General features: G+C 38.0%; 1 protein-coding gene across 1 annotated transcript in view; it reads right to left on the bottom strand.

Moving 5' to 3' along the window:
- Positions 1–2,366: 2,366 nt before the first annotated feature.
- The window catches only part of ADSS2 (adenylosuccinate synthase 2), a 42,066-nt gene continuing 18,141 nt past the window's right edge, over positions 2,367–26,291 (bottom strand). The window contains exons 4-13 of the mRNA XM_058309405.2: positions 24,979–25,029; positions 17,039–17,105; positions 16,078–16,185; positions 14,974–15,055; positions 12,380–12,506; positions 10,949–11,103; positions 10,153–10,277; positions 8,879–8,976; positions 4,488–4,637; positions 2,367–3,468 (exon numbers count right to left, since the gene is read on the bottom strand). Of these exons, the coding sequence (XP_058165388.1) occupies positions 3,416–3,468; positions 4,488–4,637; positions 8,879–8,976; positions 10,153–10,277; positions 10,949–11,103; positions 12,380–12,506; positions 14,974–15,055; positions 16,078–16,185; positions 17,039–17,105; positions 24,979–25,029 (1,016 nt within the window). The 3' untranslated portion in view covers positions 2,367–3,415. The remainder of the gene's footprint in view (positions 3,469–4,487; positions 4,638–8,878; positions 8,977–10,152; positions 10,278–10,948; positions 11,104–12,379; positions 12,507–14,973; positions 15,056–16,077; positions 16,186–17,038; positions 17,106–24,978; positions 25,030–26,291) is intronic.

Raw genomic sequence — 26,291 nt, 5'->3', positions numbered from 1 at the left:
CATTTCCATTTATTTCTGTGAATTTCGTTCATGTTGTTTTTTGCCACTGTATTAGTTGTCTTTTTATTATTTGTGGCAGCTCTGTGTATTAGGAATATGTATCTTAAGTATTTTTCCCAAGTTTGTTTTTTTCCTCAGGTTTCGTAAGTTTATATGAAAAATTCTAATTTGGTCAAATCTGTACTTTTTTCCTTTAGTTTATAAGCTTTCATTTTTCTTAAGAATGTTTTCCCTAAGATTATGTGTTTCTCTATATTACTTTCTCATTACTTAAAATCTTTGTAATATAGATTTTTATTCTGAAATTCATATTCAATGTAGTAAGACTACTTCTATCATAACTAGTTGTGCTATCATTTTTTTTCCTTCGTTATTTCTTTTAAACGTTACATTAAAAAAATATGAGGTCCCCATATACCCCCCAACCCCCACCCCACTCCTACATCAACCTCTTCCATCATCGTGGCACATTCACTGTACCTGGTGAATACATTTTTCCCACAGAAACAAAATGTTATTTTTAGTATCTATTTCCCGTATCTGTTTGCATCTATTCTGGAATGTTCATTCTACATCCCTTATGTATTTTTTTCTTTCCCATGCCAATACCATATTCTCATTATAGTACCTTTGTTTTAACATTTGGTGGGCAAAACCCTCTCGATACCTCACTTTTTCAAAAATGTCTTAGAGAGCATTGCATGTTAGTGCCTCACATGAGCTTCAGTATCACTTTGTTCAGTTACAAAGAAACAGAAGTGATTCTTAGTGGAATGGCATTAAATTCATATACTAATTTTTGAAGGACTGGCATTCCCATTCGGTCTATATTAGTTAATGTAGAATTAATCAATAATGTATAGCAAATATATAAGTAAATATTAATTTCTATATAAATCAATAAACCAATGTAAGTATATATTATATATAATCAATAAATAATCAGTAGGCCCTCTCCCCATTAAGATATTTTGTTCTCCCATCTAGTTCCCTTCTAATGAAGTTTAAAAATAAAGCATGTTTTTTAGTTTTAGTAATTTTTCTGTTCTCTCACCATGGTTCCTTAAAGCATATGTATTCCATTTTGACCTAAGGTCTCCACTTTCATATGAAACATGTCTTGGCTGCTTGGCTGTCTTTAAGTTACTGCCAACCAAATCAGCTCCACTGCCCCCTGATCGTCTGGTTCAGTGGCCCCAGCTTTCTGAATTCTTTCCAGCCTCTGGGCCTTTGCACCGTACGCCTCTGTCTGGTACTCATTCATTTGCTCTCAGTTGAAATGTGACTCCCCCTAAAGGGCTTTTTTGACTCTTTCCAAATTTAGATTACATTCTCTTTCACAGTACCCTGTACTCTTTCACTGTAACACATACCATAATTTATAAATATATGTGTATTTGATACACTGTTCCCACAACAAGAAATATCAGGAAGACTGTGAACTTGTTACCACTGCGTAGTTGGTGTCTTGCAAAATCTGGCATATATATTTGATAGTAATCTATAATTTGAAAGGCTGAGCTATATCTAAAGAACAGATCCTCTCTTTTAACCATTCCAGTTAGGAAACAGCACCCTTTTAAAGAAAAACAGGAGGGAATCAAGCTTAAAATCTGAGTAAATGTCTATCAATATCAGTAGAGTTAGACTTATTGAAAATAAAAATAAGACTCCCCTGACATGGTGAACAGGTTCTTTATATCTGCTTTTGGACTAATACTAAAAACATATTCCATAATGCAATTTCAACAGTCAAGATGCAGTATAGCTTCTATCTCTGGGTAGCTAATCTAACTTCAAGTCTAAGTACTGACAGCAACGAGTAAGCCCAATTAATTTCTATTAGAATTTTATTTTAACATATAGGTCATTAGTGATCAGCAGTGGGCTTGTAGGATCAGATGTACTATATTTTTATGTGAGTCCAACAAGGCTGCTATTTTCAAATTTTTCTTTAACCAAGGATTAGTAAAAATACACCTAACAAAAATACAATTTTTTTTGAGGTACTAGGGGCTAGGGATTAAACCTTGTATGTGGGAAGCCGGCACTCAACCACTGAGCCACATCGGCTGCCCTGAGTTGGTTTTTTCGTTTGTTTTGCTTGTTGTTTTTGTTTTTTTAGGAGGCACCAGGAACTGAACCCAGTACATTCCATGTGGGAAGCAGGCACTCAAATGCTTGAGCCATATCTGCTCCCCAAAAATAAAAATTTAAATGTCTAGTGTAGATATAAGATATATAGATTCTTGTAAAGATTCTGTTTTTGGTCTCTTCCTACTTTATCTCCACATACTGCAGGAATAAAGCTCCTTCCTATATACTAGCATTACTATTATTTCGAACAAAAGACAATACACAAAGTATACTAGAAATATTTGGTTCTTTTTAATCAGCTATTGATGGTATAATAAAATAAATTTAAGTGGCACCTAATTTAAACATTCAAAATAGTTCAATGAAGGACAATCTACAACATAATATGTCAAGCCTAATTATCAAAATAACACTTCTTTTTTCAAGAAAGGAGAAAAAGGCATGATTAAAATGATGACTAACAATTTGGGTTCGTTACATATGATTTTGTAGGCGTATTTGCAGGCACAGTATTGAAAAAGCAATCCATTAGATTTTGAAATAATGGTAATATAAAAATGGAAAGATACATTTCAGGGTTAATGTCTGAAATTAAAGAAAAATATCCACCAAATATCACAACAGATCTTTTAATGACTTTTTTTTAAAACAGCAAAGTTGCTTTGGGGAACACTTTTCCTCTTTTAACATTTAATTAAATGCTCAATTTATTAAATAATTTAGAGGGAAATAAGTTCTATATTTTATACAAATTAAAGGACCCATGAATCTCCCCCTCCCCCAATAGCTCAATTTTGCAATGGTCGTAGCAGAGAATAAAAAGTTCACAATTGGAACAAAATTTATGGCATTACAAAAGTTTACAGAACCCCTGTCATTTCACCATTTTTCTAACAGCAAAGATTTCAATGACAAAATTAAATGATCAGAATGTAAAAATTCGTGTGCAAAACTGCTTTAATTGTTCTTACCAACTAATGGGGTAAAACCTAGGAACACACACGGACAATAATGAAGAAAAGCTACACTGAAATCATTCTATTTTAGATTTCAAACAACATGGATTAACTATCACTAAACGTGAGAAGGAAACATGGCACCATGAGCAGCAGGGGCGATGATGCCAGCTACGGAAAGCTGACACTGGAATATGCCAAGTCTATTTCCACAACAGCCATCCACCACAAAGGCCTGGAAACAACTGGAGGGCTCAGAACTCCTCCAATGGTTTATTCCTGAATTTTCAGATAATAAACGAAATGTAAGAAAGTCTCTTTTCTCTCCTCTCCAGGAGTGTTTTTGGTGTCACTGGAAATCCTTAGAAGAGTTGAATCATAGACTCTCTGGATTTACCCACGCCAATCCACTTAACTGGGGAAAAAAGAATAAGAATAGTTAACAGAATAGAAAGAAAAGGAGAAGTTTGTTTATACTGTTCAATCTTTGGGGTCAAGAGACAAAGGAAAAGTGGGGAAACTTTATTTCCCTGTTCCGTTAAGAGTTGGCCTATTTCCAATCAGAATGCAGAGTCGAGGTCCAGCCCAGATATTTAGGAATTTGCCCAGCAGAATTACTGGGTTCCACGGGATACTGTAAGGATAAATCTATGCAGTGTTTTACTGAGGTCACTGTTAGACTCACTGCTCTTTATTTTTTAAAATGTTGACTCAGAGCAGTGCAACAAATACACTTACTAAAAACTGGAGGGACAGCTAGCAGTTTGGAAAGTAAGAGTTATGTTTTCAATGAATCACAATACACAATTATGAACTTATTCTAAGTATACGATATGGAGGATCTCTCCCACCAACTTCACTTTTCTCATCACTCAACTGTCCATCAATGCAAACAAAAGAAAAAAGCAATCTGTTAAAGAAACACTCGTGTAACTTGGTAATGCCTAACTCCCTGGCCATCTTTTTTTTTTTTAAGTTTTACTCATTCTTTACTCTTTTATGGCTTTTCAAATGGGATTTCCTATCTTCTGTATCTACTATTAATGTCTATTCGGGAATCTCCCCACCCCAAGTCTCAAAGGTGACAAAAGCCCAGATGAAAAAACTACATACCATTTTTGGTGATGGTAAAGATACAAAAGGATTTGTTATTAAGAGGGAGAAAGAAATAAAGAGTAAACAAAACTAACGGAATTAAGGACAGGCTCAAAAGGGTGACAGGTAATATATTATCTTCAGGCAAATGAGGCATTATTTAAAGATGAATATTTACAAATCATGAGCACTTTGCAAATGTTACATAACCTTGAAATGACAAAATTATAGTGACAGAGAACAAATCTGTGGTTGCCAGAGTTTAGGATTGGTAGGCAGGTAAGCTATAAATAGAAAAAATAAAGATTAAGTAGTTGTTCATAAAATGTTTATATTTACCTGGAATTTGAAGCTCATCTTCAATAAATCGAACATAATTTTGTGCATTAACAGGAAGTTCTTTAAATGTCCTTGCATTTGATATGTCTGTGTTCCATCCTGGGAGAGCCTTATATTGAACTTCAACTTTATTTAAGACTTCTTGGTTTGCTAAAAGTTAAAAGAACATATATGTTCATGTTGTACACTGCCTATTGGCAAACAACTTTTTAAAAAAATTAAATAAATAAATAAAAACAAAAATCTTCAGGATCACATAATCTCTCATCAAAATCCCTGTAATCAGTTGTCTTCTGGAATTAAAAATTTCCCAGGTATGACAGTGGTTGAAAGGGAAAGTAAAGTCATGAATATTACTAGAAGGAAAGCTAAAAAATGTAACATGGGACAGTATGGCATAGTAAAACCTCATGTGAAATGTGAATATGGGTAACATTGTATATGTAAGACTATTTTTCTTTGAAACTGAACAAATGTATGTTAATGTTACAAGATGTTAATATCAGGCAAAACAAAAACAAAAATCACGAAACATTATGGTAAGTGAAAGAAGCCAGACACAAAGTACTGCATATTGTATGATTCCATTTATATAAAATGTAAAGCTAAATCAATTTATAAAGATGGAATTAGATTAGTGATTATGTAGGGCTGGGGAAGATAGAGGGATGGAGAGGTGATTGCTAAGGGGTGTGGAGTTTTTCTTTTTAGAGTAATTGTTCTACCATTTTTTGTGATGAATGCACAACACTATTATCCTAAAAGCCATTGTACACTTTGGATGGTTTGTATCGTATGGGAATATATCTCGATAAAACTGCTTTAAAAAAACTATATAAAAAAGTATAATATCTATGTCACAAGTCCCCAAAGGAGAAGCATGAATAAGTATTTAAGGCAGTAAACCCAGCAGCTGACAAGGTAAACATGGGAGCGCTCAGAAGGAACGCTTTTCCAAGCCATAAGAATTGTAATGGTGAGAAGGGCATCAATATTGTTGAAAAGCTCCGTGATGATTATTCTCCAAGCCCCAGGGTTAATGGAAGAAGATTCTGCCACAGGACTCATACCTGAAAGCAATAGGATGTTAAAATCCGGAAATAATAAAGGCCAGATGGCAGCAATTCAACTTCAGAAGCAAGGAAGGCTTAAGTGTCATCACGAGCAGCAAAGCCAGAGCAAGAGACCCAAGGCTGTTAGGAGCAAGGCTGACAGGCAGCACAAGGGCATTGCTCAATCTAGAAACCACAATAAATCAAAGCTGGAATTTCAGGGGGCTGAGGGCAGCCACCCCAATAAAAAGTAATAACCATTCGCCTAATTTCCATACCTGAACCAGTCTGCACACCCAGAAGTCACTGTCCAAAGAGAGGCCAAGTTCCCAAGAAGTCAGCCCTGCAGCACCCATCAAGTCTACAGCCTCAACCCCTTACCACACACAGGAGAGGGGAATGCCTATTCCCTGAGGTGGTAACGTGGGGTTCAAGTGGACTTTATACCATGACCCAAAGCATCACACGGCCCCTGTGGGGCCACATGTGGCAGACCATAAAAGGCATCGTGGCCCAAAACTAGCTCACTAGGAGTCTGCTGGGTTCACAGATCACCCAACAGTCATTTCTCCAATCACCACATATAAAATTAGAATAAACATACGAGGCAGTTACTGAAACCACATTTGCACATGTCCTGTAGGGTAAGAGCTACTAGAGTGGGAAAGTGGAATGCTTTGGAAAATGCAGGTCACCAGGTGAGCCACGGAGACTAGGAGAGGTCCTAGTGGAGCGTGAGGCATCTAGCACCAAGTAGAGGAAAGAAACAGCCAGTACGGCCTGGGGCCCAGATCTGCCTCCTGAGGGGCTGAGACTCTGCTCACAAGCCTTTCTCAGGTCTTGGTCCATTTTGTTTCTGAAGGGCAGGGTTGTACCAAGAGACGAGCGCCGAGAGAGGCAAAACAAACTGTCTGGGTGCTAAATGTATTCTTCCCCACCCACCTTGTGAAGCTCCGCCTCCTTTTGTTTTTCTTTTTAGATTTATTTCTCCCCTTCGCCCTTCCCCCCAACTGTCTGCTCTCTCTGTCCAGTCACTGTGTGTTCTGTGTCCGCTTGTATTCTTCTTAGTGGCACCAGGAATCTGTGTCTCTTTTTGTTGCATCATCTTGCTGCGTCAGCTCTCCGTGTTGTGTGGCACCATCCTGGGCAAGGTGCACTTTTTTTGTGCTGGGCGGCTCTCCTTATGGGGCGCATTCCTTGCGCGTGGGGTTCCCTACGTGGCAGACACCCCTGCATGGCACGGCACTCCTTGCATGCATCAGCACTGCGCGTGGGCCAGCTCACCGCATGGGTCAGGAGGCCCTGGGTTGGAACACTGCACCTCCCATGTGGTAGGCGGATGCTCTATCAGTTGAGCCAAACCCGCTTCCCTCTGCCTCCTCTTGATGATCAGGGTCTATCACCCCTGACAGATGGTGCCTGATTCCTTTCTTTACCTGCTGTTTTTTGTCATGTGAAATTCAATATGATAGGGTGGCGCTTTAGCTTCAGGTTTAATGGACTCTGGCCTCTATCTTCCCACTAGGAGAGCCACACGGGGCCTGTTACTTGTACCACAAACCTTCCTCTAAGTGTTCCTAGGAAAGAGCCCAGCCAGTGTCCTCCAGGAGCCCTTCCAGGACTGGGGTCACTCCTTTACAAACGGCACATCCCAAGAGCGCAGGAGCAGGCTGCGTGGAGCCCGTGTGCAGGGCAGGTCTCTCCAGTCCCTGCAGCGAGCAGAGCACTCAGGCTGAGGTTCACAGCGCAGGCTCTCCCAGGAAGCGGCCCCGTCAAAGGGCACCACCTCACCCAGGGACAGCCTGCATGAAAGGACTAGATGACGGGAGTGCCAACTCCGGTCCGTTTGCCTCAAATTTAGGAAAGTTATAAAGGGCCGCCCTAGCGCTACAGGCCCTCACAGGTTGGCCGTGCGGCGCCTCGCCTCTCCCTTCACGAGGGACGTTGCTGAGAGCTTTCTCCCAAACTTCCTGGATGCGAATCGCCACCTCAGTTTGTTTACAGAAGGACCGGACCTAAAACAGCTAACACAGCTTTAAAAGGAAGCTCGAAACATTAGCAAATTTTATCTCATTAGCTTTTGCTGTAATGTTCTCTATGGTAGATCTTGTCACATGTTAATTGTCAATACATTTGATTAGACTATTCTTTTTAGGTGTGAGTTTACTTTGAAATAGCTTTGAAACAATTAACAATGAAATAGTATACTGGAGGGAAGCAGATTTGGCTCACCTGATAGAGCATCCACCTACCACATGGGAGGTCCAGGGTACAAATCCAGGGCCTCCTGACCCATGTGCCATGCTGATGTGTGCAAGGAGTGCCGTGCCACGCAGGGGTGTCCCCTGTGTAGGGGAGCCCCACGCACAAGGAGTGTGCCCCATAAGGAGAGCTGCCCCATGTGAAAAAAGTGCAGCCTGCCCAGGAGTGGTGCAGCACACATGGAGAGCTAACACAACAAAATAACACACAGATTCCCAGTGCCACTGACAAGAGTACAAGCAGACACAGAAGAACACACAGAGAATGGACACAGAAAGCAGACAACTGGTGGGCAGGGGGAATGGAAAGAGAAATAAATAAAAAATGAATCTAAAAAAAATAACATACTGGAAAAGGCAGTTTTTCAAGTAAATAATATCCTCCCATGTTAAGAGATAACTTAGTACATGTAAAGGAAAAAGAATGCATGTGTATTTTCTAAGAACTTGCAGCTATCTTTAATTTCCTGAGGAATGATTAAAATTAGTAAGTCACAAAAACCTACCCACCTACCAACTTTCATTAAGCTAATCAATTTTCCTTCCTCTGGCATATTCCCAGTTTTTACAGGATGCTAAAATTAACAGTCCCTATTTCTGGAAGGTGGAAACATTTTTGAAGCTTACTGAGTAACTGAAGAAATGGTAACTAAGGTTATGCCTGAAGCACACACAGCCTCAAGCAGGAGTCTCCCTACATCCATTCACTTCAGACAGAGAACAGGGCCTCCCAGGGCAGGCTGGGCTGATGCACGGAGACCTGTGCACTACTGAAAGCTGGGCTCTTCTCTCCGCCTCCACTTTTCCCGAGAAAGGCCTACACAGAAGACGGTGTCAAAGCAGGAAGACGAGTCAAGGAGCAGCGCAGCTGGGCCCAGAAGTACCAGGCTTGCTCTTTCCTACTTTTGAGTTTGAGCACATGCAGGCCATGATCCAGCATGGCAACCAGGAAGCATGTGCTCTTAAGGCCTAGCAAGCCCGTGACTCCACATCCTAAACTATACAGAAGAGCTTTATGGAATTGCTCTAATACATTCACTTTTTAACACCCAAATATATACACTAAAAAAATGAGTACCTGGGAAATAAGGTATGATTTCACCATCCAACTTATAAGCAATGCCAACTTTTATTTCCGTAAACATGTCCAAAATATCCAATTTGGTAAGTGCCAACCTAATTTTGGAAGAAAAGACAATGTTAAAACAGCAAAGTCTTAAAGACCCTAACATCTAGTTTGATGAGGGATTAAAGAAAATGCACGCAAAGCGAAGAGTTCCAAAGCAATTCTGAAAACGCAGTAAGATCAGATTTTAAAGCATGCCATGCAAAAAACACCAGAGAACAATACACTAGCCTAGGTCCTTCATATTACAGACTCCTCTGCCTCACTACGGAGTTACTGTTCTAGGGACTGCCACCGATTTTCACCGACTGGTCCACACAATCTTGCTTAGCTTTCTTGTGCTCAGTCAGCCACACGTGGGCACTGCCCGGAGTTCAGGGGGCATTCTGTGGCCATGGAGCCATCCACACTCCCTGCGCACTGAGGCCGGCCAGAGGCTCACCAGACACACTCACTAGTGTACACATTCGCTCACGTGCCACCAGCCCTCCTTTTTTCACTCAGGCTCCATCAGCTCCACCTTTTGCCACAAACTGTCAAAGGGGAGTGAGGAAACCACAGCAAAGATTTCTTCATGATAATCCTTGAAGTTTATTCCTCTCCAAATAAACTGAGTGGAAACAGGGTTTTAAAGGAAAACCTGTGGAAATCAGATAAAGTACGAGGTTTGGGATTCTTATCCACAAACTAATTTTTTTATCCTTTAGTTTTCTTATTTGCTAAAAAACTAAGCCTAATCAATACAGCTATGAATACATTTATGTACAAATATTAGTAACAAATTTTACTGAACATTTTCAATGTGCCAGGCAGGGTGCTGTATGCCTGCACTATATTTCTCAACTAATTCTCAAACCCCTTTGAGGTGGGTGATGCTATTATTTCAATTTTAAGGATGATGAAACTGAGGCACAGAAGGCTGAACTTCCCCTCCTTCCACCCACCCACTTATCCATCTTGCCTCCTTCTATACTTACAAGTATGTGAGAGCACTACGATTCTTTTCTCCCAGCTTGGATGTCTAGAAAGATAACCCGGAGTCCCTCTCTTTGTATATCCTTTCCTATATCTTGGTCTACTTCTACCTGAAAGTACAATTCCAGTTTGGAAGCTAAGAAGTGATATTTTTCAATTAGAGTACTACCTCAAGTTTGCAACCCACAACATTAAACCTGTTGTCATGGACTGTCCCATCATCTCCTGACATGTTCCTGAAGAACACTCACGCAGTAAATCCATTGATCATGTGAGCATATTTGAGCAAAACGAGGTCCAACCAGCCACATCTTCTTTTCCTTCCAGTAGTTACACCAAACTCTCTACCCCTTGTTTGTAATAATTCTCCTGTTTCCTAGGGAACAGAATACCAAAGTTGAATATCAATGCTATTAACTGAGTGGAATTACACTAAAGCCTCTGAGTTTACATCTATCAGAAAATAACCAAATGAACGGGATGCAATTTGAAGACAGAATTCTATAGAAATGATGGATTTAATCTGAAGGAGGCTTTATTTGGATTTATTTTTTCACCATGTTTTTTACCAGTTTTTTTTCGTGTCATATAGGTAGTTTCATAAAATTTAGATTGAAAACAAAATAGTTAAGCATTTATTAAAACAAATGAGTTAAACTAACTGTTCCAAGAATAAGGTAGTTAGATATGTTCCCTGAAAATCAAATGGCAAACTCACATCTAAGAGGCATCACAATGCCCTTTTGAAGAGAATGAAGGTTGAACACAATGCTCAAAGATCTGAGCTATAGTCACTCCCTAAAATCTAATTTTTCCTTCTGTAGTCCCCCTATTCCCTAACTTGCACCTTTTCTTATTAAGGCTATCAATTTGTTGCCTCTTGTATGCTGGCAATATTAATTACATTATTTTTAAACATTGCCTAGTCAGTCTTCCAAATGAAGTGAAAGGCACAGAAGACAAGAATTCATAAAAAAAAAAAAAAAAAAGTGCATGAATTTTTGTTTTGCTACCTTTTGACTTAGATTTACTGAGAAACAGGCTTACATTGTTTTGTTCTGTAGGAAAGGCACCAATGCCAACTCTGGTCGTGTAAGCTTTCACAACTCCATACACTTCTCCCACATTTTGAGGGGGCATACCCAGACCAGTACAAACACCTCCAACAGTACAATTTGAAGAGGTCACAAAAGGATAAGTTCCTAAAAATGAAAACAAACATTAAAATGGATACACACTATTTTAAAACTGAATTACTATTAAGATTTTGCCTTTGAGTATATTCTGGGCATTTGACAGACTTGAATATAATTGTAACTGCCCTCTCAAAGCCCATTTTATTCTTGATTCTTTTTTCTGTAATGAGATAAAAACAAAGGTGGTTATAGCTAGAAGTGAAGGGCTTACGTTGGAGAGACTCCTTGAATGCACATACAGTGACTGATTCAGCTCTGTATGGCAGGTTCTCAATCAATGGATTGATGAATCATTTAATGCTGAAACCTTGCTGTTATTCCACTATGTAGAATTATAATCTTTGTATTTTAAGAGTCTTCTATTAGTTCGAAACAAAGTCACTTGGTTCCACAATATGAATATTTAAGGTGCAGGAGCCTCTGGGAGTGAAAGCAGCATAGAATTCTGTAGTATTCAACACTTCCCCAGCTTTTGATCTCTATCCAGGGAATAATCTCAGAAATTACAAGAGTACTAAGACTGCTACACTCTACTCCCCCCACAAAGAGTCCCTTCATTTAACTATTCTATTTAGATAACTTTGCTTTCTTTCCAAAGTAGACAGACACATTATGGTATCAGAAATACATATCAACTAGATAAAATATACTTTAATTGGTATACTTGGAGACAAAAGCCAATGAAATGCTCATAAAAGCTGAGGTCATACCAGTTTTGAAAAGAATGCTTAGGTGGAAGTGCTGATAAACTAATGGGGCAGTAGTCTGAAGAAGTTAGTAAGCATTAACCTCTTGAAGATGGAGGAAATGCTCTGTATCCATCCAGAGGGTCTCATTCCCGGGGAGTTAAGTAAGATAAACAGGCTTTCAGAGGTTTGAGAACACGCATGTTTAATACCAACATATAATAGTTCCTAATATATTTTTATAAAAAACAGGTGAATTAAAGTGTCACCTTTCCATAGGATTCATCTTCAGCTCCAGGCAGGTAAGGTGTCTGAATTGAATCATGAACCAAACAGTAAAAATCACAATTTGAAGAACCCCAAACCCACTGAACCCAAATAATGATTTTACTTTTCTAACAAACTACCAAACTTAACACACGTATTGTTTTCCTCAATATTCTTTTAAAAACAGATTGGCATATGACAACAAACTTGCACCATTCCTGAATATACAAGGGAAAAGTCTTGCTTTAAAGCTGCTATATGCTAACATTAATTATTTACATCTCAAGTACTTTCGTTCTCAAACTCCCCATAAATCATTTCTCACTTACCAAAGTCAATATCTAGCAGTGCTGCATTTGCACCTTCTACCAGGATTTTCTTTGGCGGTCCATGGAGGGCCTCATATAGGAAATAAACTCCATCTTTCACCATTGGTTTAATCCTTTCCATATAACCCTATACACAAAGACAAAACCCTATCTCAATGTATACTAATACATTTACAGTATAACTAGTACAAAGATAAACTGCTTGACTTTCTGACGGTGAAAACTGATAAATGGGAAGTAGAAAGGGGTGGGTGATGGTGCTCGCCCTCTTCCAACACTGGGATTAGCTTTGGTATCTCATGCTGATTACGTAGGGCCAGAAAAGAGCCACTAGCTTAAGAAAAATAGAGATGCAATGAAATCCAAAGGTTCTCAGTTAATCCCACTGCAAATAACGAAGAATATCTTCCTAATAACTGAGCACTCAAACTCACAAACAAGCTTTCAGACAAATGAAAAGAACTGACTATATTGCACTGTGCCTTTAAATTCTGTGAGATATCTGAAAAAGTGCATTTATAATCCATATGGCCATGAGTTTTGAAACTTGCATCAAAATGATTCTCAAAATGTGGTGAGAGCCACAAGGTACACTGCCAAGCACACAAATATCCAAAAATTGTTAATATTCTTCTTCCCTTGTATTCAATTACAGTAAAATATATCTGAGCAGTATTACTAGTAGATGGTATCAAATACTACATATTTTACACATGAGCATTACAAAATTTCCTTAAAACATATTTAAGGAGTTCATAGTACTGCTTAATTATAGGATTCAGATAAAAATGTAATATTAATAAGAGCTTTCCCCAAAGCCTATAACTGTAATAAAATCTATTGTCAAATGTTTAACTGTTTAGCTAGCTAGACTAGTAAGGAAATCCCAGGATCCACTCATGAACCGACCTGAGCATGTTAAACCCACTGACGAATGTGGTCTCCCCTTTACTCCCACTTCCAATCTCTTGCTTATTCCTCTTTTATTTCTTATCTTTTTTTTTCTCTTGTTCCTTAAAGTCCTGGTTCAATGTCTTTCACCTATAAGAATCTTCTCACCCAATTCTATTCATTATTCTTTATCTACTTTACATTTACATGGAATATTTATAATATAGAAATGGAAAGGCCATACCCACACTTACAGCACGCAAATATGTGCAAGTTACTGGTAAAAAATATCAAATATCTGTTGTATGACAATGTAAGAAAAGAAGTGGCAGTCTAAACAACAATCAAAGCACTGAAATCTAAGTCTCTAACTTTCAGAATATCCCTTGAAGGTCTTTTATTAGGTATTTAGTGAGGGAATAGACCTGAGGTCTATGACCATTCTAGAATGGCATGAGGTTTCTAGATTCCTATTCAGTTCTGGAATTGAGGGTGGTACTTTACAGAAGCAGTAATAATCAGATAAGCAAGAAACAACTTGAATTCATCAAAGACTACAGGGAAATGGACAGAAGGTGCAGAGGAAACTTGCCTAATTCAGGCACCAATGATAACTAATAGATGTAATATTTAGTCAATTACCTTATTCCGATCTTAAGAGTACGTGCTAAAGACAGTGACCCCACAGGGTACCATTACTAAATGGCTGATTACCTTTGACGTTCTCTCTCATTTGGCCCTTGCTGACGTAGCCCCCACATTACTGTCAGTGATTTTTATGTAATACAAATCTAATTTTTCTGATCAAAATCATTCTGGCTTTTCATGATCTCTAGCTAAAGTGCCTGCAGCGGCTTATGTTGTGTGTACCCCAGAAAGGCATGTTCTTAAAGTTACTCCAGGCCTGTGGGGGTAAACACAGGTAGAGTAGGGTTTACCCTATTCTGAGCAGGACCTTTTGATGAGGTGACTTCAGTGAAGGCCTGACCCAGAGTGGGTCTCACTCCTCTTACTGGAGTCCTTTATAAGAGAATGAAATCCAGACACACAGAGAGAAAGTCATGGAAGTCAGAGGCTGAAAGCAATGAGACCAGGAAGAGAAGGGAGAGACCAGCAGACGCCGCCATGTGCCTTGCCATGTGGCAGAGGAACCGAGGATCGCTGGCAGTCGGTCTTCAGGAAGAAAGCACCGCCTTGATGAGGCCTTGATTTGGGCATTTTTCTCAGCCTCAAAACTGAAAGCTAATAAATTCCCATTGTTAAAGCTAATGCGTTTCATGGTATCTGCTGTGAGCAGCCTAGGAAAGTAAAATAGTTCCTATGATTACATATAAGACCTCCGATCTGATCCTTGTCTAGTTTTATCTCAGGTACTACTCTTCTTCACCTACTATTTTGTTTAAGCCATTTTATGTAAAGTTACTCCAACATGTGATATTCTTTCAGGCTCACATGCTTTTAGACTTCAAAAGGACAAACAATACCCTTTACTATAATACTTTACACATATCTGTTGTGGTCCTTCATTTAATATGTACCTAATTTCTCCAGTTACAATGTAATCTCCATAAAAGCCAAGATCATGTGTTCTTAATTCTTGTATTTTCAGTTCCTACCACAAAAGCCTTAATGAATGAAAGATCCAGATGATAATTTGGCAAACAAGTATTTAAAAGAACATTAAAAATATCAGAAAGCATTACCTTGAGTTTTTGTAATTCACCTTCAATGTCTATTTCCAAAGTGGGGTATATAGATTTGTACTGGTTAGCCAGAACTTTGAACCTGAGAAATAGAAATAAATCAAGACATAAGGCCTGTTTAAAAATATCACTCTGAAAAACATCAACAGATTCAGAAGATCTCTGTAGACAGTAAAGGACCATAAAAGCAAGTTAACCCCAAACTGAAGTTACCTTCTGAGACATGAAATCAGAAACAAAATTTAATGAGATGAGCTACCTAAACAAATTATATACCTCCAATTTTTTTTCACTTGTGCTTGGGAATACCGACAATATAATTGTAATTAAAGTGATATGGGGGAGGGGGATTTCAAGTGGAGGGAGAATGGAAATCTGCCTGCCACTCAGAAAGACTTATATCTGAATTGACTGTATCATACTGTGTGAAAACTGAAAGGGGAGAGTCTACACAACATGCATAAAAGAGTCAGTGACAGACGAGTAATATGTCTCTCTGCGCTTCAGTGGAGGGACCTGCCAGAGTAGAACATGGACTGCCGATGGAAGATGGCACCACCAGGACATTAGAACTTTGATGCCGCTTTGCTTTAAGCTCAACCCACCTCCCTACCTGAGTCACAGAACAGCTTTCTAAGTATTAGCAGGCTTTTCATGGAGAGTTTTCTACTGAGAGCATGTGTCAGTGCGGCGTATCTTTTCACCTTGAAAGGTGAGTTTGGTATACAATAACCCACCTGGGACCTAAGAGGTTGATTATTTCTGGCTGGAAGACAGAGTTTCTGAATCTGAAAATCTGGATCAAGACCCTAGAAGTGGTGACCCCACCAAAGCACTGCCACATTCCCCTGCCAACCGGCTATTTCTGAGGAAGCCATTCCAAAATCTAATCCTTAACTATAATCTGGCTTTGTCTTCTTGGAACAGTGCTATTATATCCATCATGTTACGTTTTATGAAATTAAATGCAAAATTCAGGACTGATAAGAATGTAATAAAAACTTGCAAACACAAAAGAAGAAACACTAGCTACCACTATTTACCTAAAATATTGATTTTACCATTCCCATTCCCTCTTTCCATTTTGAAAAATGAGTTAGTTACCTCTCAGAGAAGCCATCAAAGTCAGAAACAAGATCGCACATCCTTAGTCCACTCCGAGCAGCTTTGGAAGAATAAACTGGGCCAATGCCCTTTTTTGTGGTACCCAAACTTAAAAAATAAATCAAAACAACTTTAGTTAGATGAGAAATATGCAGTTCTTATGGTTAGATCATCACAAAGAAAGACGTTAAGTATGTCTATTTTCTATTTATGTCACTCCCTACTATAAGTTTATTTTTATAATCTTATTGATTTTCTCTGAATCCTAAATAGGATGCAGGCATACCTCAGTGATAGTGTGGGTTGGTTGCAGACAACCGCAATAAAGCAAATACCGCAACAAAGCCACACGAATTGTTTACATCCTAGTGCATATAAAAGTTAAGTGAGCATTTTGCTGTGGACTAGAAGTCTGCAATAGCATTAGGTCTATAAAAGCAATGTACATAAAAATTAAAAAGTACTTTATTGCTAAAAAAAATGCTAACTCTCATCTGAGCCATCAGCAAGTTGTGATCTTTTTTGCTAGTAAGGGTCTTGCCTGGATGTTGATGGCTGTTGACTGATCAGGGTGGTGGGTACTGAAGGCTGCGGTGGCTGTGGCAGTCTCTTAAACTAAGACAACAATCAAGTTTGCTGCATCGATCAACTCACTGATCACAGATCACCATAAAAGATATACTAACAATGAAAAAGTTTGAAACACTGTGAGAGTCACCGATACGCAACACAGGACATGTAGTGAGCACATGCTGTTGGAAAAATGGCGCCAACAGACTTGGCACCAACAATGGCACCAAGAGGGTTGCCATGAACCTTCAATATGTAAAAAAGGCAGCCCTGTGAAGTGCAATAAAACGAGGTATGCCTGTATTCTAATACTTCCTTTTCTTAAACCTCTGGCCTAAAATTTAAACATAAGGGTCTGGATATGGTAAACTGTATAAAAAAAAAATCATACTTTTTTCCTGCTTGTTCTTGTCTCTGTTGCTCCTGGATACCATCAGCAGCTTGATGAAAATCAAACACTGAAGGAGAAATCACAGTCATCATTGAAGCAGACACAGAAAAGCACAACATGAACATTTCAAATCACTGAACTGAAGCCTTATTTCATTATGACAAATTAACTGACTACAGGTTATAAAATGACATAATGGGCAGTAAGGGATAGCTACCATTCAAATGGGGGTAAGATTATAATGCCAAATGTTATATTAATACAAAAACATGCTGATCTTTTTACTCAGATTTACTGAAGTCAGTGCTAATTTTCAAGATGAGTCACTAAGGGTAACTTAGAAACACGCTATCCTAAAATTCAGTAAACCTCAGTTTATAAAGGTAACTCTTTTCTTCAAGTTCTGGATTTCACAAGTCTAGGAATCATTCTGATACTGCCTTCTTAACTAATCCCATCATCTCTCACCACAACCGTAGCCTCCTAACATATTCCTCTTTTCATTCTTAAATGAAGCTAAAGCCATTTTTCCAAAATATAAATATGAGGTCATCACTCCCCTGCCCTTAAAACGCAATGGCAGGAGCAGATGTGGCTCGAGTGGTTGAGCGCCTGCTTCCCACATGAGGGGTCCCAGGTTTGGTTCCCACTGCCTCCTTAAAAAAAAACAAGCAAACAAAAAAAACCCCAGTTTAAGCCAATGTGGCTCAGTGATTGAGCCCTGGCTTCTCACATACGAGGTCCCAGGTTCAATCCTGGCCCCAGTACCTCAAAGCAAACAAAAAAATGCAACGGCTTTCCACTGCTCCCCCCTCACAAGACAAAGACACAACTCTTTAACATGGCCTCGTTTCATCCAAAGTCTGCTCTGCCATCCTCTCTGCCCTCTGGTCACACTGGCATTCCTTTAATTCTTTGGCTACAAGGCATATGATATCCTTCTGCCTGGAATGTGCCTCTTCCTACACACACACACACACACACACACTCTCTCTCTCTCACACTCCTACCAACACTCCATGAGTACCAGGATGCCAGTTTAGCAACCTAACTTATTTCCTATTACAGTTACAGGTTCTCCAATATTTACTTACTGAATAGTTTGTCTATGGAAGAGGCAGGCCTAGAATCTTGGTATCTGAATTTCTAACCATGGCTTCTTCTTTTGTTTTAAAAAGCTTTATGAGGATATACTTTACTTACCATAAAATTCACTCATTTAATACAATTCAGTGGGTTTTAGTATATTTAATCATGGCTGCTTTTCATTAACAATGTTATTGTTTCCAAATTAGTTGAAATGTTAAAATGTTCAACAATGAAATATGGGTTTTGGAATTAGCAGACCATCTGTAAAAATCTTAACTACTCAGGTGTATTAGAAAACAAATCCTGTAGTTATAGATGGTGATTAACCCTAGCCCCAAACACCTTTTAAGTACTCTTTCCTAATCCCATCCTCCCCCTTTGAAACACTACTGCAACTCTCTCAAGGCAGTGATCTTACCTCTTGGCAAGTTTGAAAACGATAGCTTTGTACAACAGGTTTTTCTAGGGTCTTAGTTAAGGAATAGTGTGCTTCTTGCATTTGTTAGTCACAGTACAGAAGCTAAATTTTTTTGAATTTTAAAACTATATCATGCAGAAATGAAAAATAAAATTTTTCTTCACATAACAATAAAGATAAATCTCAGTCATATTACTGAATGAAGTCAGAAACAAAACTATATAATGTATGATTATAAAGTTCAAGAAATGACAAAATCTACAGTAAGAGAAGAGTAAGAATAGTAGTCGCCTTTGGTGAAACCTGGATGGGTAATGACAAAGAAATTGGTTATGACTAAAGAGCAGCTTTTCAGGGAACCAGGAAAGTTTTATATTCTGAGGTGGATGGAGATTAATGGATAAAATATACATACACTTTTGAGCACTTTGCTCTAGTATGTTTACTTAAAAATGCTTACTAATTCTAATGTGAATTCTAGGAAATGAGTAGCTATCATTTGCTACAGGGGTTAGTTCATATAGTTTCTATTTTGTGTCGAGTCTTTTTTTTTTAAGAGAAGTTGTAGTATTATAGAACGAACATGAATAAAAAGCAGAGTTCCCATATACTACCACATTATTAATACCTTGAATTAGTATGGTACATTTGCTATTATTGACCAAAGAACATTTTAATAATTGTACTATTACAGCCTATGGTTCATATTAGGATTCAATTTGTTATGTACAATCTTGAGGTTTTTTAAATTTATTTTTTAATTCTAGTAACCTATATACAACCTAAAATTAGCTCCTTTTAACCATATTCAAATATATGTCAGTGCTGTTAATGAAGTCACAATATTGCGCAACCATCACCACCATCTATTACCAAAACATTCCCATCAGCCCAAGAAACTCTGTACAATTTAAACATAACTCCCCATTCCCTAACCCTACCTTGGTTATAGTTATATATTATATATTATAGTTTCTGTCTCTATGAAGTTCCTTACTCAAATTACTTCCTATCAGTGAAATCATTCATTTGTCCTTTCGTGGCTGGCTTATTTCATTCAGCTTTCAGAACTTTCTTTGACCTTGGCATTGGATGATTTGATTTCTATGTATCTGGATGAGATTCTCTTTGAATTTATCCTATTTGGGGTTTGTTGGGCTTTTTGAATGTGCCTATTCATGTGCTTCATTAAACCTGGGAAGTTTTCTGCTGCTTTCTTTGCCCTCTGGGACTTCCATAATATGAATATTGGTAAATTTGATAGTGTCCCCCAGGTCTTTTAGGCTCTATACAGCCTTTTTAATTCTTTTTTTAACTTGCTCTTCCGCCTGAATCATTTCTAGTGTCTCATCTCTGAGATGACTGATTCTTTCTTCTGTTCTCTCCAATCTGTTGTTGAAACTGTCTAGGGAATTTTCCATTTCAGTTATTATGTTCTTTAACTCCAGTATTTTTGTTTGGTTCCTATTGAAAATCTAAAAAAACATTCCCATAAGGTTCATTCATTGTTTTCCTCCTATCCTTTAATTCCTTCTCCATGTTTTCCTTTATCTCCTTGAGCATACTGAGGATAATTTTCTTAAAGTCCTTGCCTAATATGTCTACAGTCTGGTCTTCATTGATGTTTTTTGGATTTTTATCCTCTTCTCTTGGATAGGCCATCATTTCTTTGTCTGTCTTGTAATCTTTTTTTTGTACATTGTATATCTTAATATTTTGAAATGGTAACTCTGGGATTCAGTCCCTTGCTATCTGTTCCTTAAGTTTGTATCCAGCTAGTGATATGACAAAAATTTTCTTGAGTACCAGGAGCTACTCAAATCAAATAAACCAAAGCAAGAGGTGCTTTTCCAGGTCTTTGCAGGCCGACTCCGCTCTGGCGTTGGCCTCCTTCAGAGCTCGGTCCCCCTACCAAGACGATCAGCCGCAGGCAAATGCCACGCGCAGGGTCCTTCCTGTCCTACTGGAGCCCATGCAGAGCCGGGAAGCCGGCTTCTTTTCCGGGTCTTGCGCTTGCTCCTAGCCTTACGGTTTACAGGAGTTCAAGTGAAAACACCCTCTACACCCTTTGCTACAGACCTTCTCCCTCTCCTGGGTGATCTCGTGTGACTTAAACAGGCAGACCTTTGTCCCAGGCCACATTGATGAAAGTGTCCCATTCTCACAGTGTCCCAGCTGTCTGCAGGTAGCTTCTCTGCCCTCACGACAAACTCTAGGAGGAAGAGCCTGAGACAAGTTTCCAAATTCAGTACTCAAACACCCACCCGATATTTGACACTGACTGATACGCACCCTGGTATGTGCACAAGGTCCACTCTACAAGCCGGGGAACAGGGACCCACAATGGGAGTACAAGCTGGCTCTACATCATCACCTTATGGAGGAGATGGGGACGGAACCAGCAAGGGCGCCAGGAGCTTCTGCTACGGCTTGTGAAGCTGTGTTTTCTTGATTCAGCACGTCCCACTTAATGCAGCCCTTGAGTGTTCACAGCAGTTGTGAGGAAGGGCACTGTCCTAAAGACTCCTGGAGGGTAGCTGTAACGATGGCCAGCCTCAGAGCCGGCCCCCAGGGGTCTGTAGCAACTGATCCACAGCAGTGATCAGAGGTCGGAGCACACCCCCGGAGTTTAGAGGACTGGGCTTCCTGCCCCACCCTGGCACCAGCAAGCTGTAGTCCCTACCGCTACCTGCCAATAGCTGAGGAGGCTGGAGAACAGGACTGTAGCCACTGCGGGGAGGGTGAACTTACCAGTGTTTACTGCACTTTACCAGCCTCTTCCCTCCGCTCCACCCTGGAATCTGCAGTGTTTCACTAAACTGAGGAGTTTCAAAACAGTTGATTCAGATCAGTTCCTGCCAGTTCAGGGGCTGTTTTTGTAGAAGGATTGACTCCTGGGGCTTCTTACTCCACCATCTTCCCGAATTCCTACCCTAACAGTCTTCCTTATTCTCTTCTGAGTAGCCAGAATAATCATTTCTCAGAGCTGTTTCACTGAACCCCGACTCTGAAAATCAGTTATGACAAGATTGCGATCCTGGACTATGTCATTTCTTTTGAAAAGAAAATCATCTGCATTTAAATATGTTTTGTGGTCCATGTTCAAAGAAGCTAAAAAGGTACCTGGCAAATCATGCAAAACGGCTGAATGAAAGCAGCTGAATAATATTGTTCAGAAATTAATTTAGAACTTTATCACAAAGCTGACATTTTCTTGTTTTTTCTAGGCCCCAGAAAACTACTAGTGTTATTAGCAATAATTACTTTCATAAGACTTCAGTGTGAGTTGGATGCTGGATATATATATATATATATATATATATATATATGAATAAAACAGATCAAGTTCTTTTCTTCATTAACAAAACCTTATATGAAGAGTTATGTCCCTGTTTCAATGATGGGGTAATTAATATCTGGTAAAATAACTTGCCAGAGGCCAAACAATCAACATAATCAGGATTTTTATCCAGATACCTAAAACCCCAAAGCCTATAACCCTATTATACTGTGCTGCATAGCCCATACCAGACTTAATTTCATGATTTTATAGGAAATACAAACTCTTGGAAAGAAATGAATATTTGTTAAGCATCTACACACTGTGCCCTGTGCTTAGTTCTGAAAATAAAGGTTCTAATGGCATAAATTATAAAGGAGCTTACAGAACTGTCCTCTTGTGAGGGAGAAGACCCTGAAGAGAAATTTTAAGTGGTTCTATAGCAAGAATTCATAGAATTTTCAAGTTATTTGATTTTTTTAATGATATTTTTTACTCCATTTCACCATTACAGAATTGGTTGTATTAAAATACAATGTTTCTCATAGACTTTTAAAACTATATATATTAATATGTATATTACTACTAACATCTAAATTTTAGTGTGAGTTTATTCTCTATAGGCTTAGTCTTCTATCAGAAATTATACTTTTCTTTAAGGATATACCTTTATAGAAGGAAAATTGTTAACAAAATAATTGTTATGGTTTAAACATCACTTCCCTGTTACTCAGCTCGTCTGATGGCCCCTCTGCATTACTATTTATTTTCTTAAATAAATTGCTTTACCACTGTGCTGTATCCAAGGATGTAAACTGTCAAATGACAGACCGAAGACATTTGTGATGAAGGAGGGTGGAGAACCCAGACTGGAATACAATGTCTCTATGTTGTTATATGTCACTTTTTCTTCTTCCAAGAGACTGATTTCATTGTCATGTTTCTATCTACACATAGCCCAACCATCTTACGTACAAGTGAGGTTATGTTACTGACAGGGTATGCCCAGGTATTATCCTTATTTTGCAATCTTAAATTGTGGAACTCTGATTAAGATGTCAAATTTCACATGGCAAACAGAAGACCATTAGAAAGTTCTAAGAATAAGTGGTAGTTTTAATCGAATCTAATAAAAAATTCAGTGCCTTACTTTATCCGCAAGATAGGAACAATGCATACCAAAAGTCTAAACTAAAAACAAAACTTTCAAGGAGAATGAAATTAAACTGATAACTGTTATCAATTTTACTCACACAAGAAATAACAGATAGTAATCTCTCTGTAAGAGCTAAACAGTGATGCTATCTATTTTTCTGTATCTTTCTCTTCCATATGGTAATCAGTCTTGATTCTAACACATTTGCAGTTATATAACAAGGCAATATTTGTTTTTTCTATCACAAGACCAAATTTAGCAAGAGTGTGTATGGGCATAACTGAAACCAAAAATTGATGGACAGGCACTTGGATTTTAAATACTGCTATTTAGGTAATAACTCAGGGGTCTGGAAAATGTTTTATATATATGTTAACTTAACTGCTAAGTACATTAGCAAAGTTACAAATGATGCAAACTGAACATTAGATAAATTCAAACTACTACCATCCCTTGGAATTTACCTTTCAGAAGCAACAATAAAGGCATACTGTTTTCAAGCTACCTAAAATGCTGCAATGGTTGTCAAATGATATATTCTACAGTAATTTTGTAATGTTTTAAACATAGGATTTACATGATAATTGGTAACAAATTTAAGTGGGAAGGAGGAAGATGGTGATAATCTTTAAGTATCCACACACTTAGCTTATAATTGAGTTTTAACAACTTATATATGTTTTATAAAGACCATTAAAAAGTCCTGAAGATAAGTGATAGTTTTCATCATTTAATAATTCAATGACTTAACTTTATTCACAGACAGGAACAAAAAAAGGCTAAACATAAAAACCATGAACGTAAAAGAAATTTAAGATAGACAGTTCACGGTAACAGATTAAAATATATACCAGGCTAATGAGTAATGTATAGAAGTGGTTAAAAATACCACAACAGTACTCACAGAAATATAGTACTTTTTCATTATATACTTAAGAAGCTGCCAGTAAGAAAAATTAAATATTAATAACACTATACGGCTTAATTATAGCACTAAAGTGGTGACATATAAAAGTCTAAAATATAAATTCTAAAATAAGCTAATAACTCCCCCCCGAAAAGAACACATTTTAAACTATATAGGTGCCAGTCGCTGAGATGATGATTTTTTAAAATTAGATGCTTAAAATGGGCAACAAAAGCAACAAATTCACAAACACTTTTCCTCCAAAAAATAAAACAAAACCCTTTTGCTGGTATCCAAAATGCATGTGTATTATTTGGTACTTTATTTCTTTTCTGTTTTGGTTATATATCTATGCTTTTAGTTACTCTGGAAATATGCACTGCAGTTTTGTTAAAAGAAGGAAAACACTATTTCAAGTCCTATGACTCTTGAGAGAAAAAGTTCAGTATAAATATTATTATTTACTGGCCATTAACATTTTCATAGTTTAAATACAGACAGGTGAAATGCAAACTACTCAAGACTACTTTCATAGCCTGTTCATCATTTCACTGCCTATTAACAATTCCACCAGTTTGGAGATATAACAGGGAAGAAAACTTCAAATTTATTGTTGGTAGTTGAAATTAATTTCAGAATACAATTTACTCTAACTATTGGAGAAGATGACCAATCTGAATAAAGTCTGAATCATTTAAAAAGCAATATTACTAAATTTTAGGCATAAAGAATCACTCTGAAGATTTGTCAAATGTTACACATACTTTTACATGAGTAATATTACATATAAATAAATGTTTGTATTTTGAAATGGCTTATTTTTTGTAAGATTAGAGATGTCTCATGAACTACTGTGTATATTATACATTTGCTTAACTAACGCTTTCTTTGGAATCAGTAAATTTTAGCTAGCCATTATAAAAAAAACAAAGAGAAAGAAAAAATTAAAAGATGTTATATATGTGGATACCAATTACTACAATTCACCCTACCCAGGTATAACTATAATTAAGACAAAGCTAGTTACTTTCATCTGATGAATTTCTGATTAAAAGAGGTAGTTACAGATAAATGTAATATGTCCCCTTACCAATATGAGCTCTGTCAGATATGATAAGCCTTTTTTCCCAGCCTTCTAGACCTAGAGGGAAAGGGGGAAAAGACACATTTAAACAAGCACTTGGTCAATATTTTAACCTTAATTTCTCTATAAGCACAATATCTAAAAGTGTTTTTCACTGTTGTAACCACTGTCATATCTTTTCTTCCGCATAGGAAGCATCATGTCTAATACTTTTCTTACCTGTCATTCTACACAAAGACTCATTCATAAATCCCATCTTTCTAAGTGTTTTGCTCTAAAAAGCTCTGAAATGCAAACCAGCAACATTCACGTAAAATGATTCTAGGAATTCAAAAGAACATGACAGGAAAATGCTTTAGGCTGGATGGGGGAAGCTGGAGTAATAGGAGGGAGCCAGGGCAGAAGTCCGAGGTGAGGTATTTAATGTTGGGAATGGGCACCCTTTCCCAGCAGGCAATCATTAAGAGTGCGTGTAAATGAAATAAACTTCCTCACTAAGTCTTCCAAATTAGTTCATTACCACACTTAACACACTGAGCTGTACTCATTTATTTATCTGCCTCTCTACATAACTGAATGCCTGAGCGCAGGGGCCAGGAGTTTTCATAGTATAAAGCCTGTCATCCAATAAGTGTTCCAATAAATGATTGCAGCATGAATAAATGAATCCAAAAATAGCACAGAGGCAAAAAGGGAATAGGGCAGAATGGTTGAAGGGGGTAAAGTAGAGCAGAGAGCAACAGATGAAACTTAAGTCGGCCAGTTTGAAAAGCAGGGACTAGGACAGAGCCAAAACTACAAGGAGGAAGACGTGATTCTGTCAAAGTCAGAGTTAGTTGTTGGGAGCACTTGAGAGGGTGGAGTGCTACTTTTACACTTGAACGATAAACTTTAAGAACAGCAACATAATCAAGTATTTTAAATTTGAGCTGAACTATGGGGAAATTGGATACCAATGATTTTCTTTAACTGTATATTATTTATATTCTTAAATTCCCTTCATACCCCACTATGGTTGCTCAAGTGACTATAAAGAGAACTTTAAAAATCCAAGAGCGACCAGGAAAGGCCAGATTCCACGCTATCTCTTTAAGAGATAGAAGTGGATATGTTGCTTACAACAAGAATCTCCCTCCTCTGGAGGGAGTGATCGAAACAAACCCCTTCAAGCCCTAGGTTGCTGCAATAGTTTGATATAGTTATGAGTTCCAAAAAATAGAAAGCAGATTATGTTTGTAAAATGGTCTCTACATGGGCATGAATAAATTATGATTAGGGCTTTGATTGGGCCACATCAGTAGGGTGCTGAGTCTCCACCC

This window comes from Dasypus novemcinctus, chromosome 13 (assembly GCF_030445035.2).
Source record: "Dasypus novemcinctus isolate mDasNov1 chromosome 13, mDasNov1.1.hap2, whole genome shotgun sequence".
In the NCBI taxonomy this organism is placed as follows: Eukaryota; Metazoa; Chordata; class Mammalia; order Cingulata; family Dasypodidae; genus Dasypus; species Dasypus novemcinctus.
Note: the sequence above shows the minus strand (reverse complement) of the source record. Positions and strands in the feature narration are given on the sequence as shown.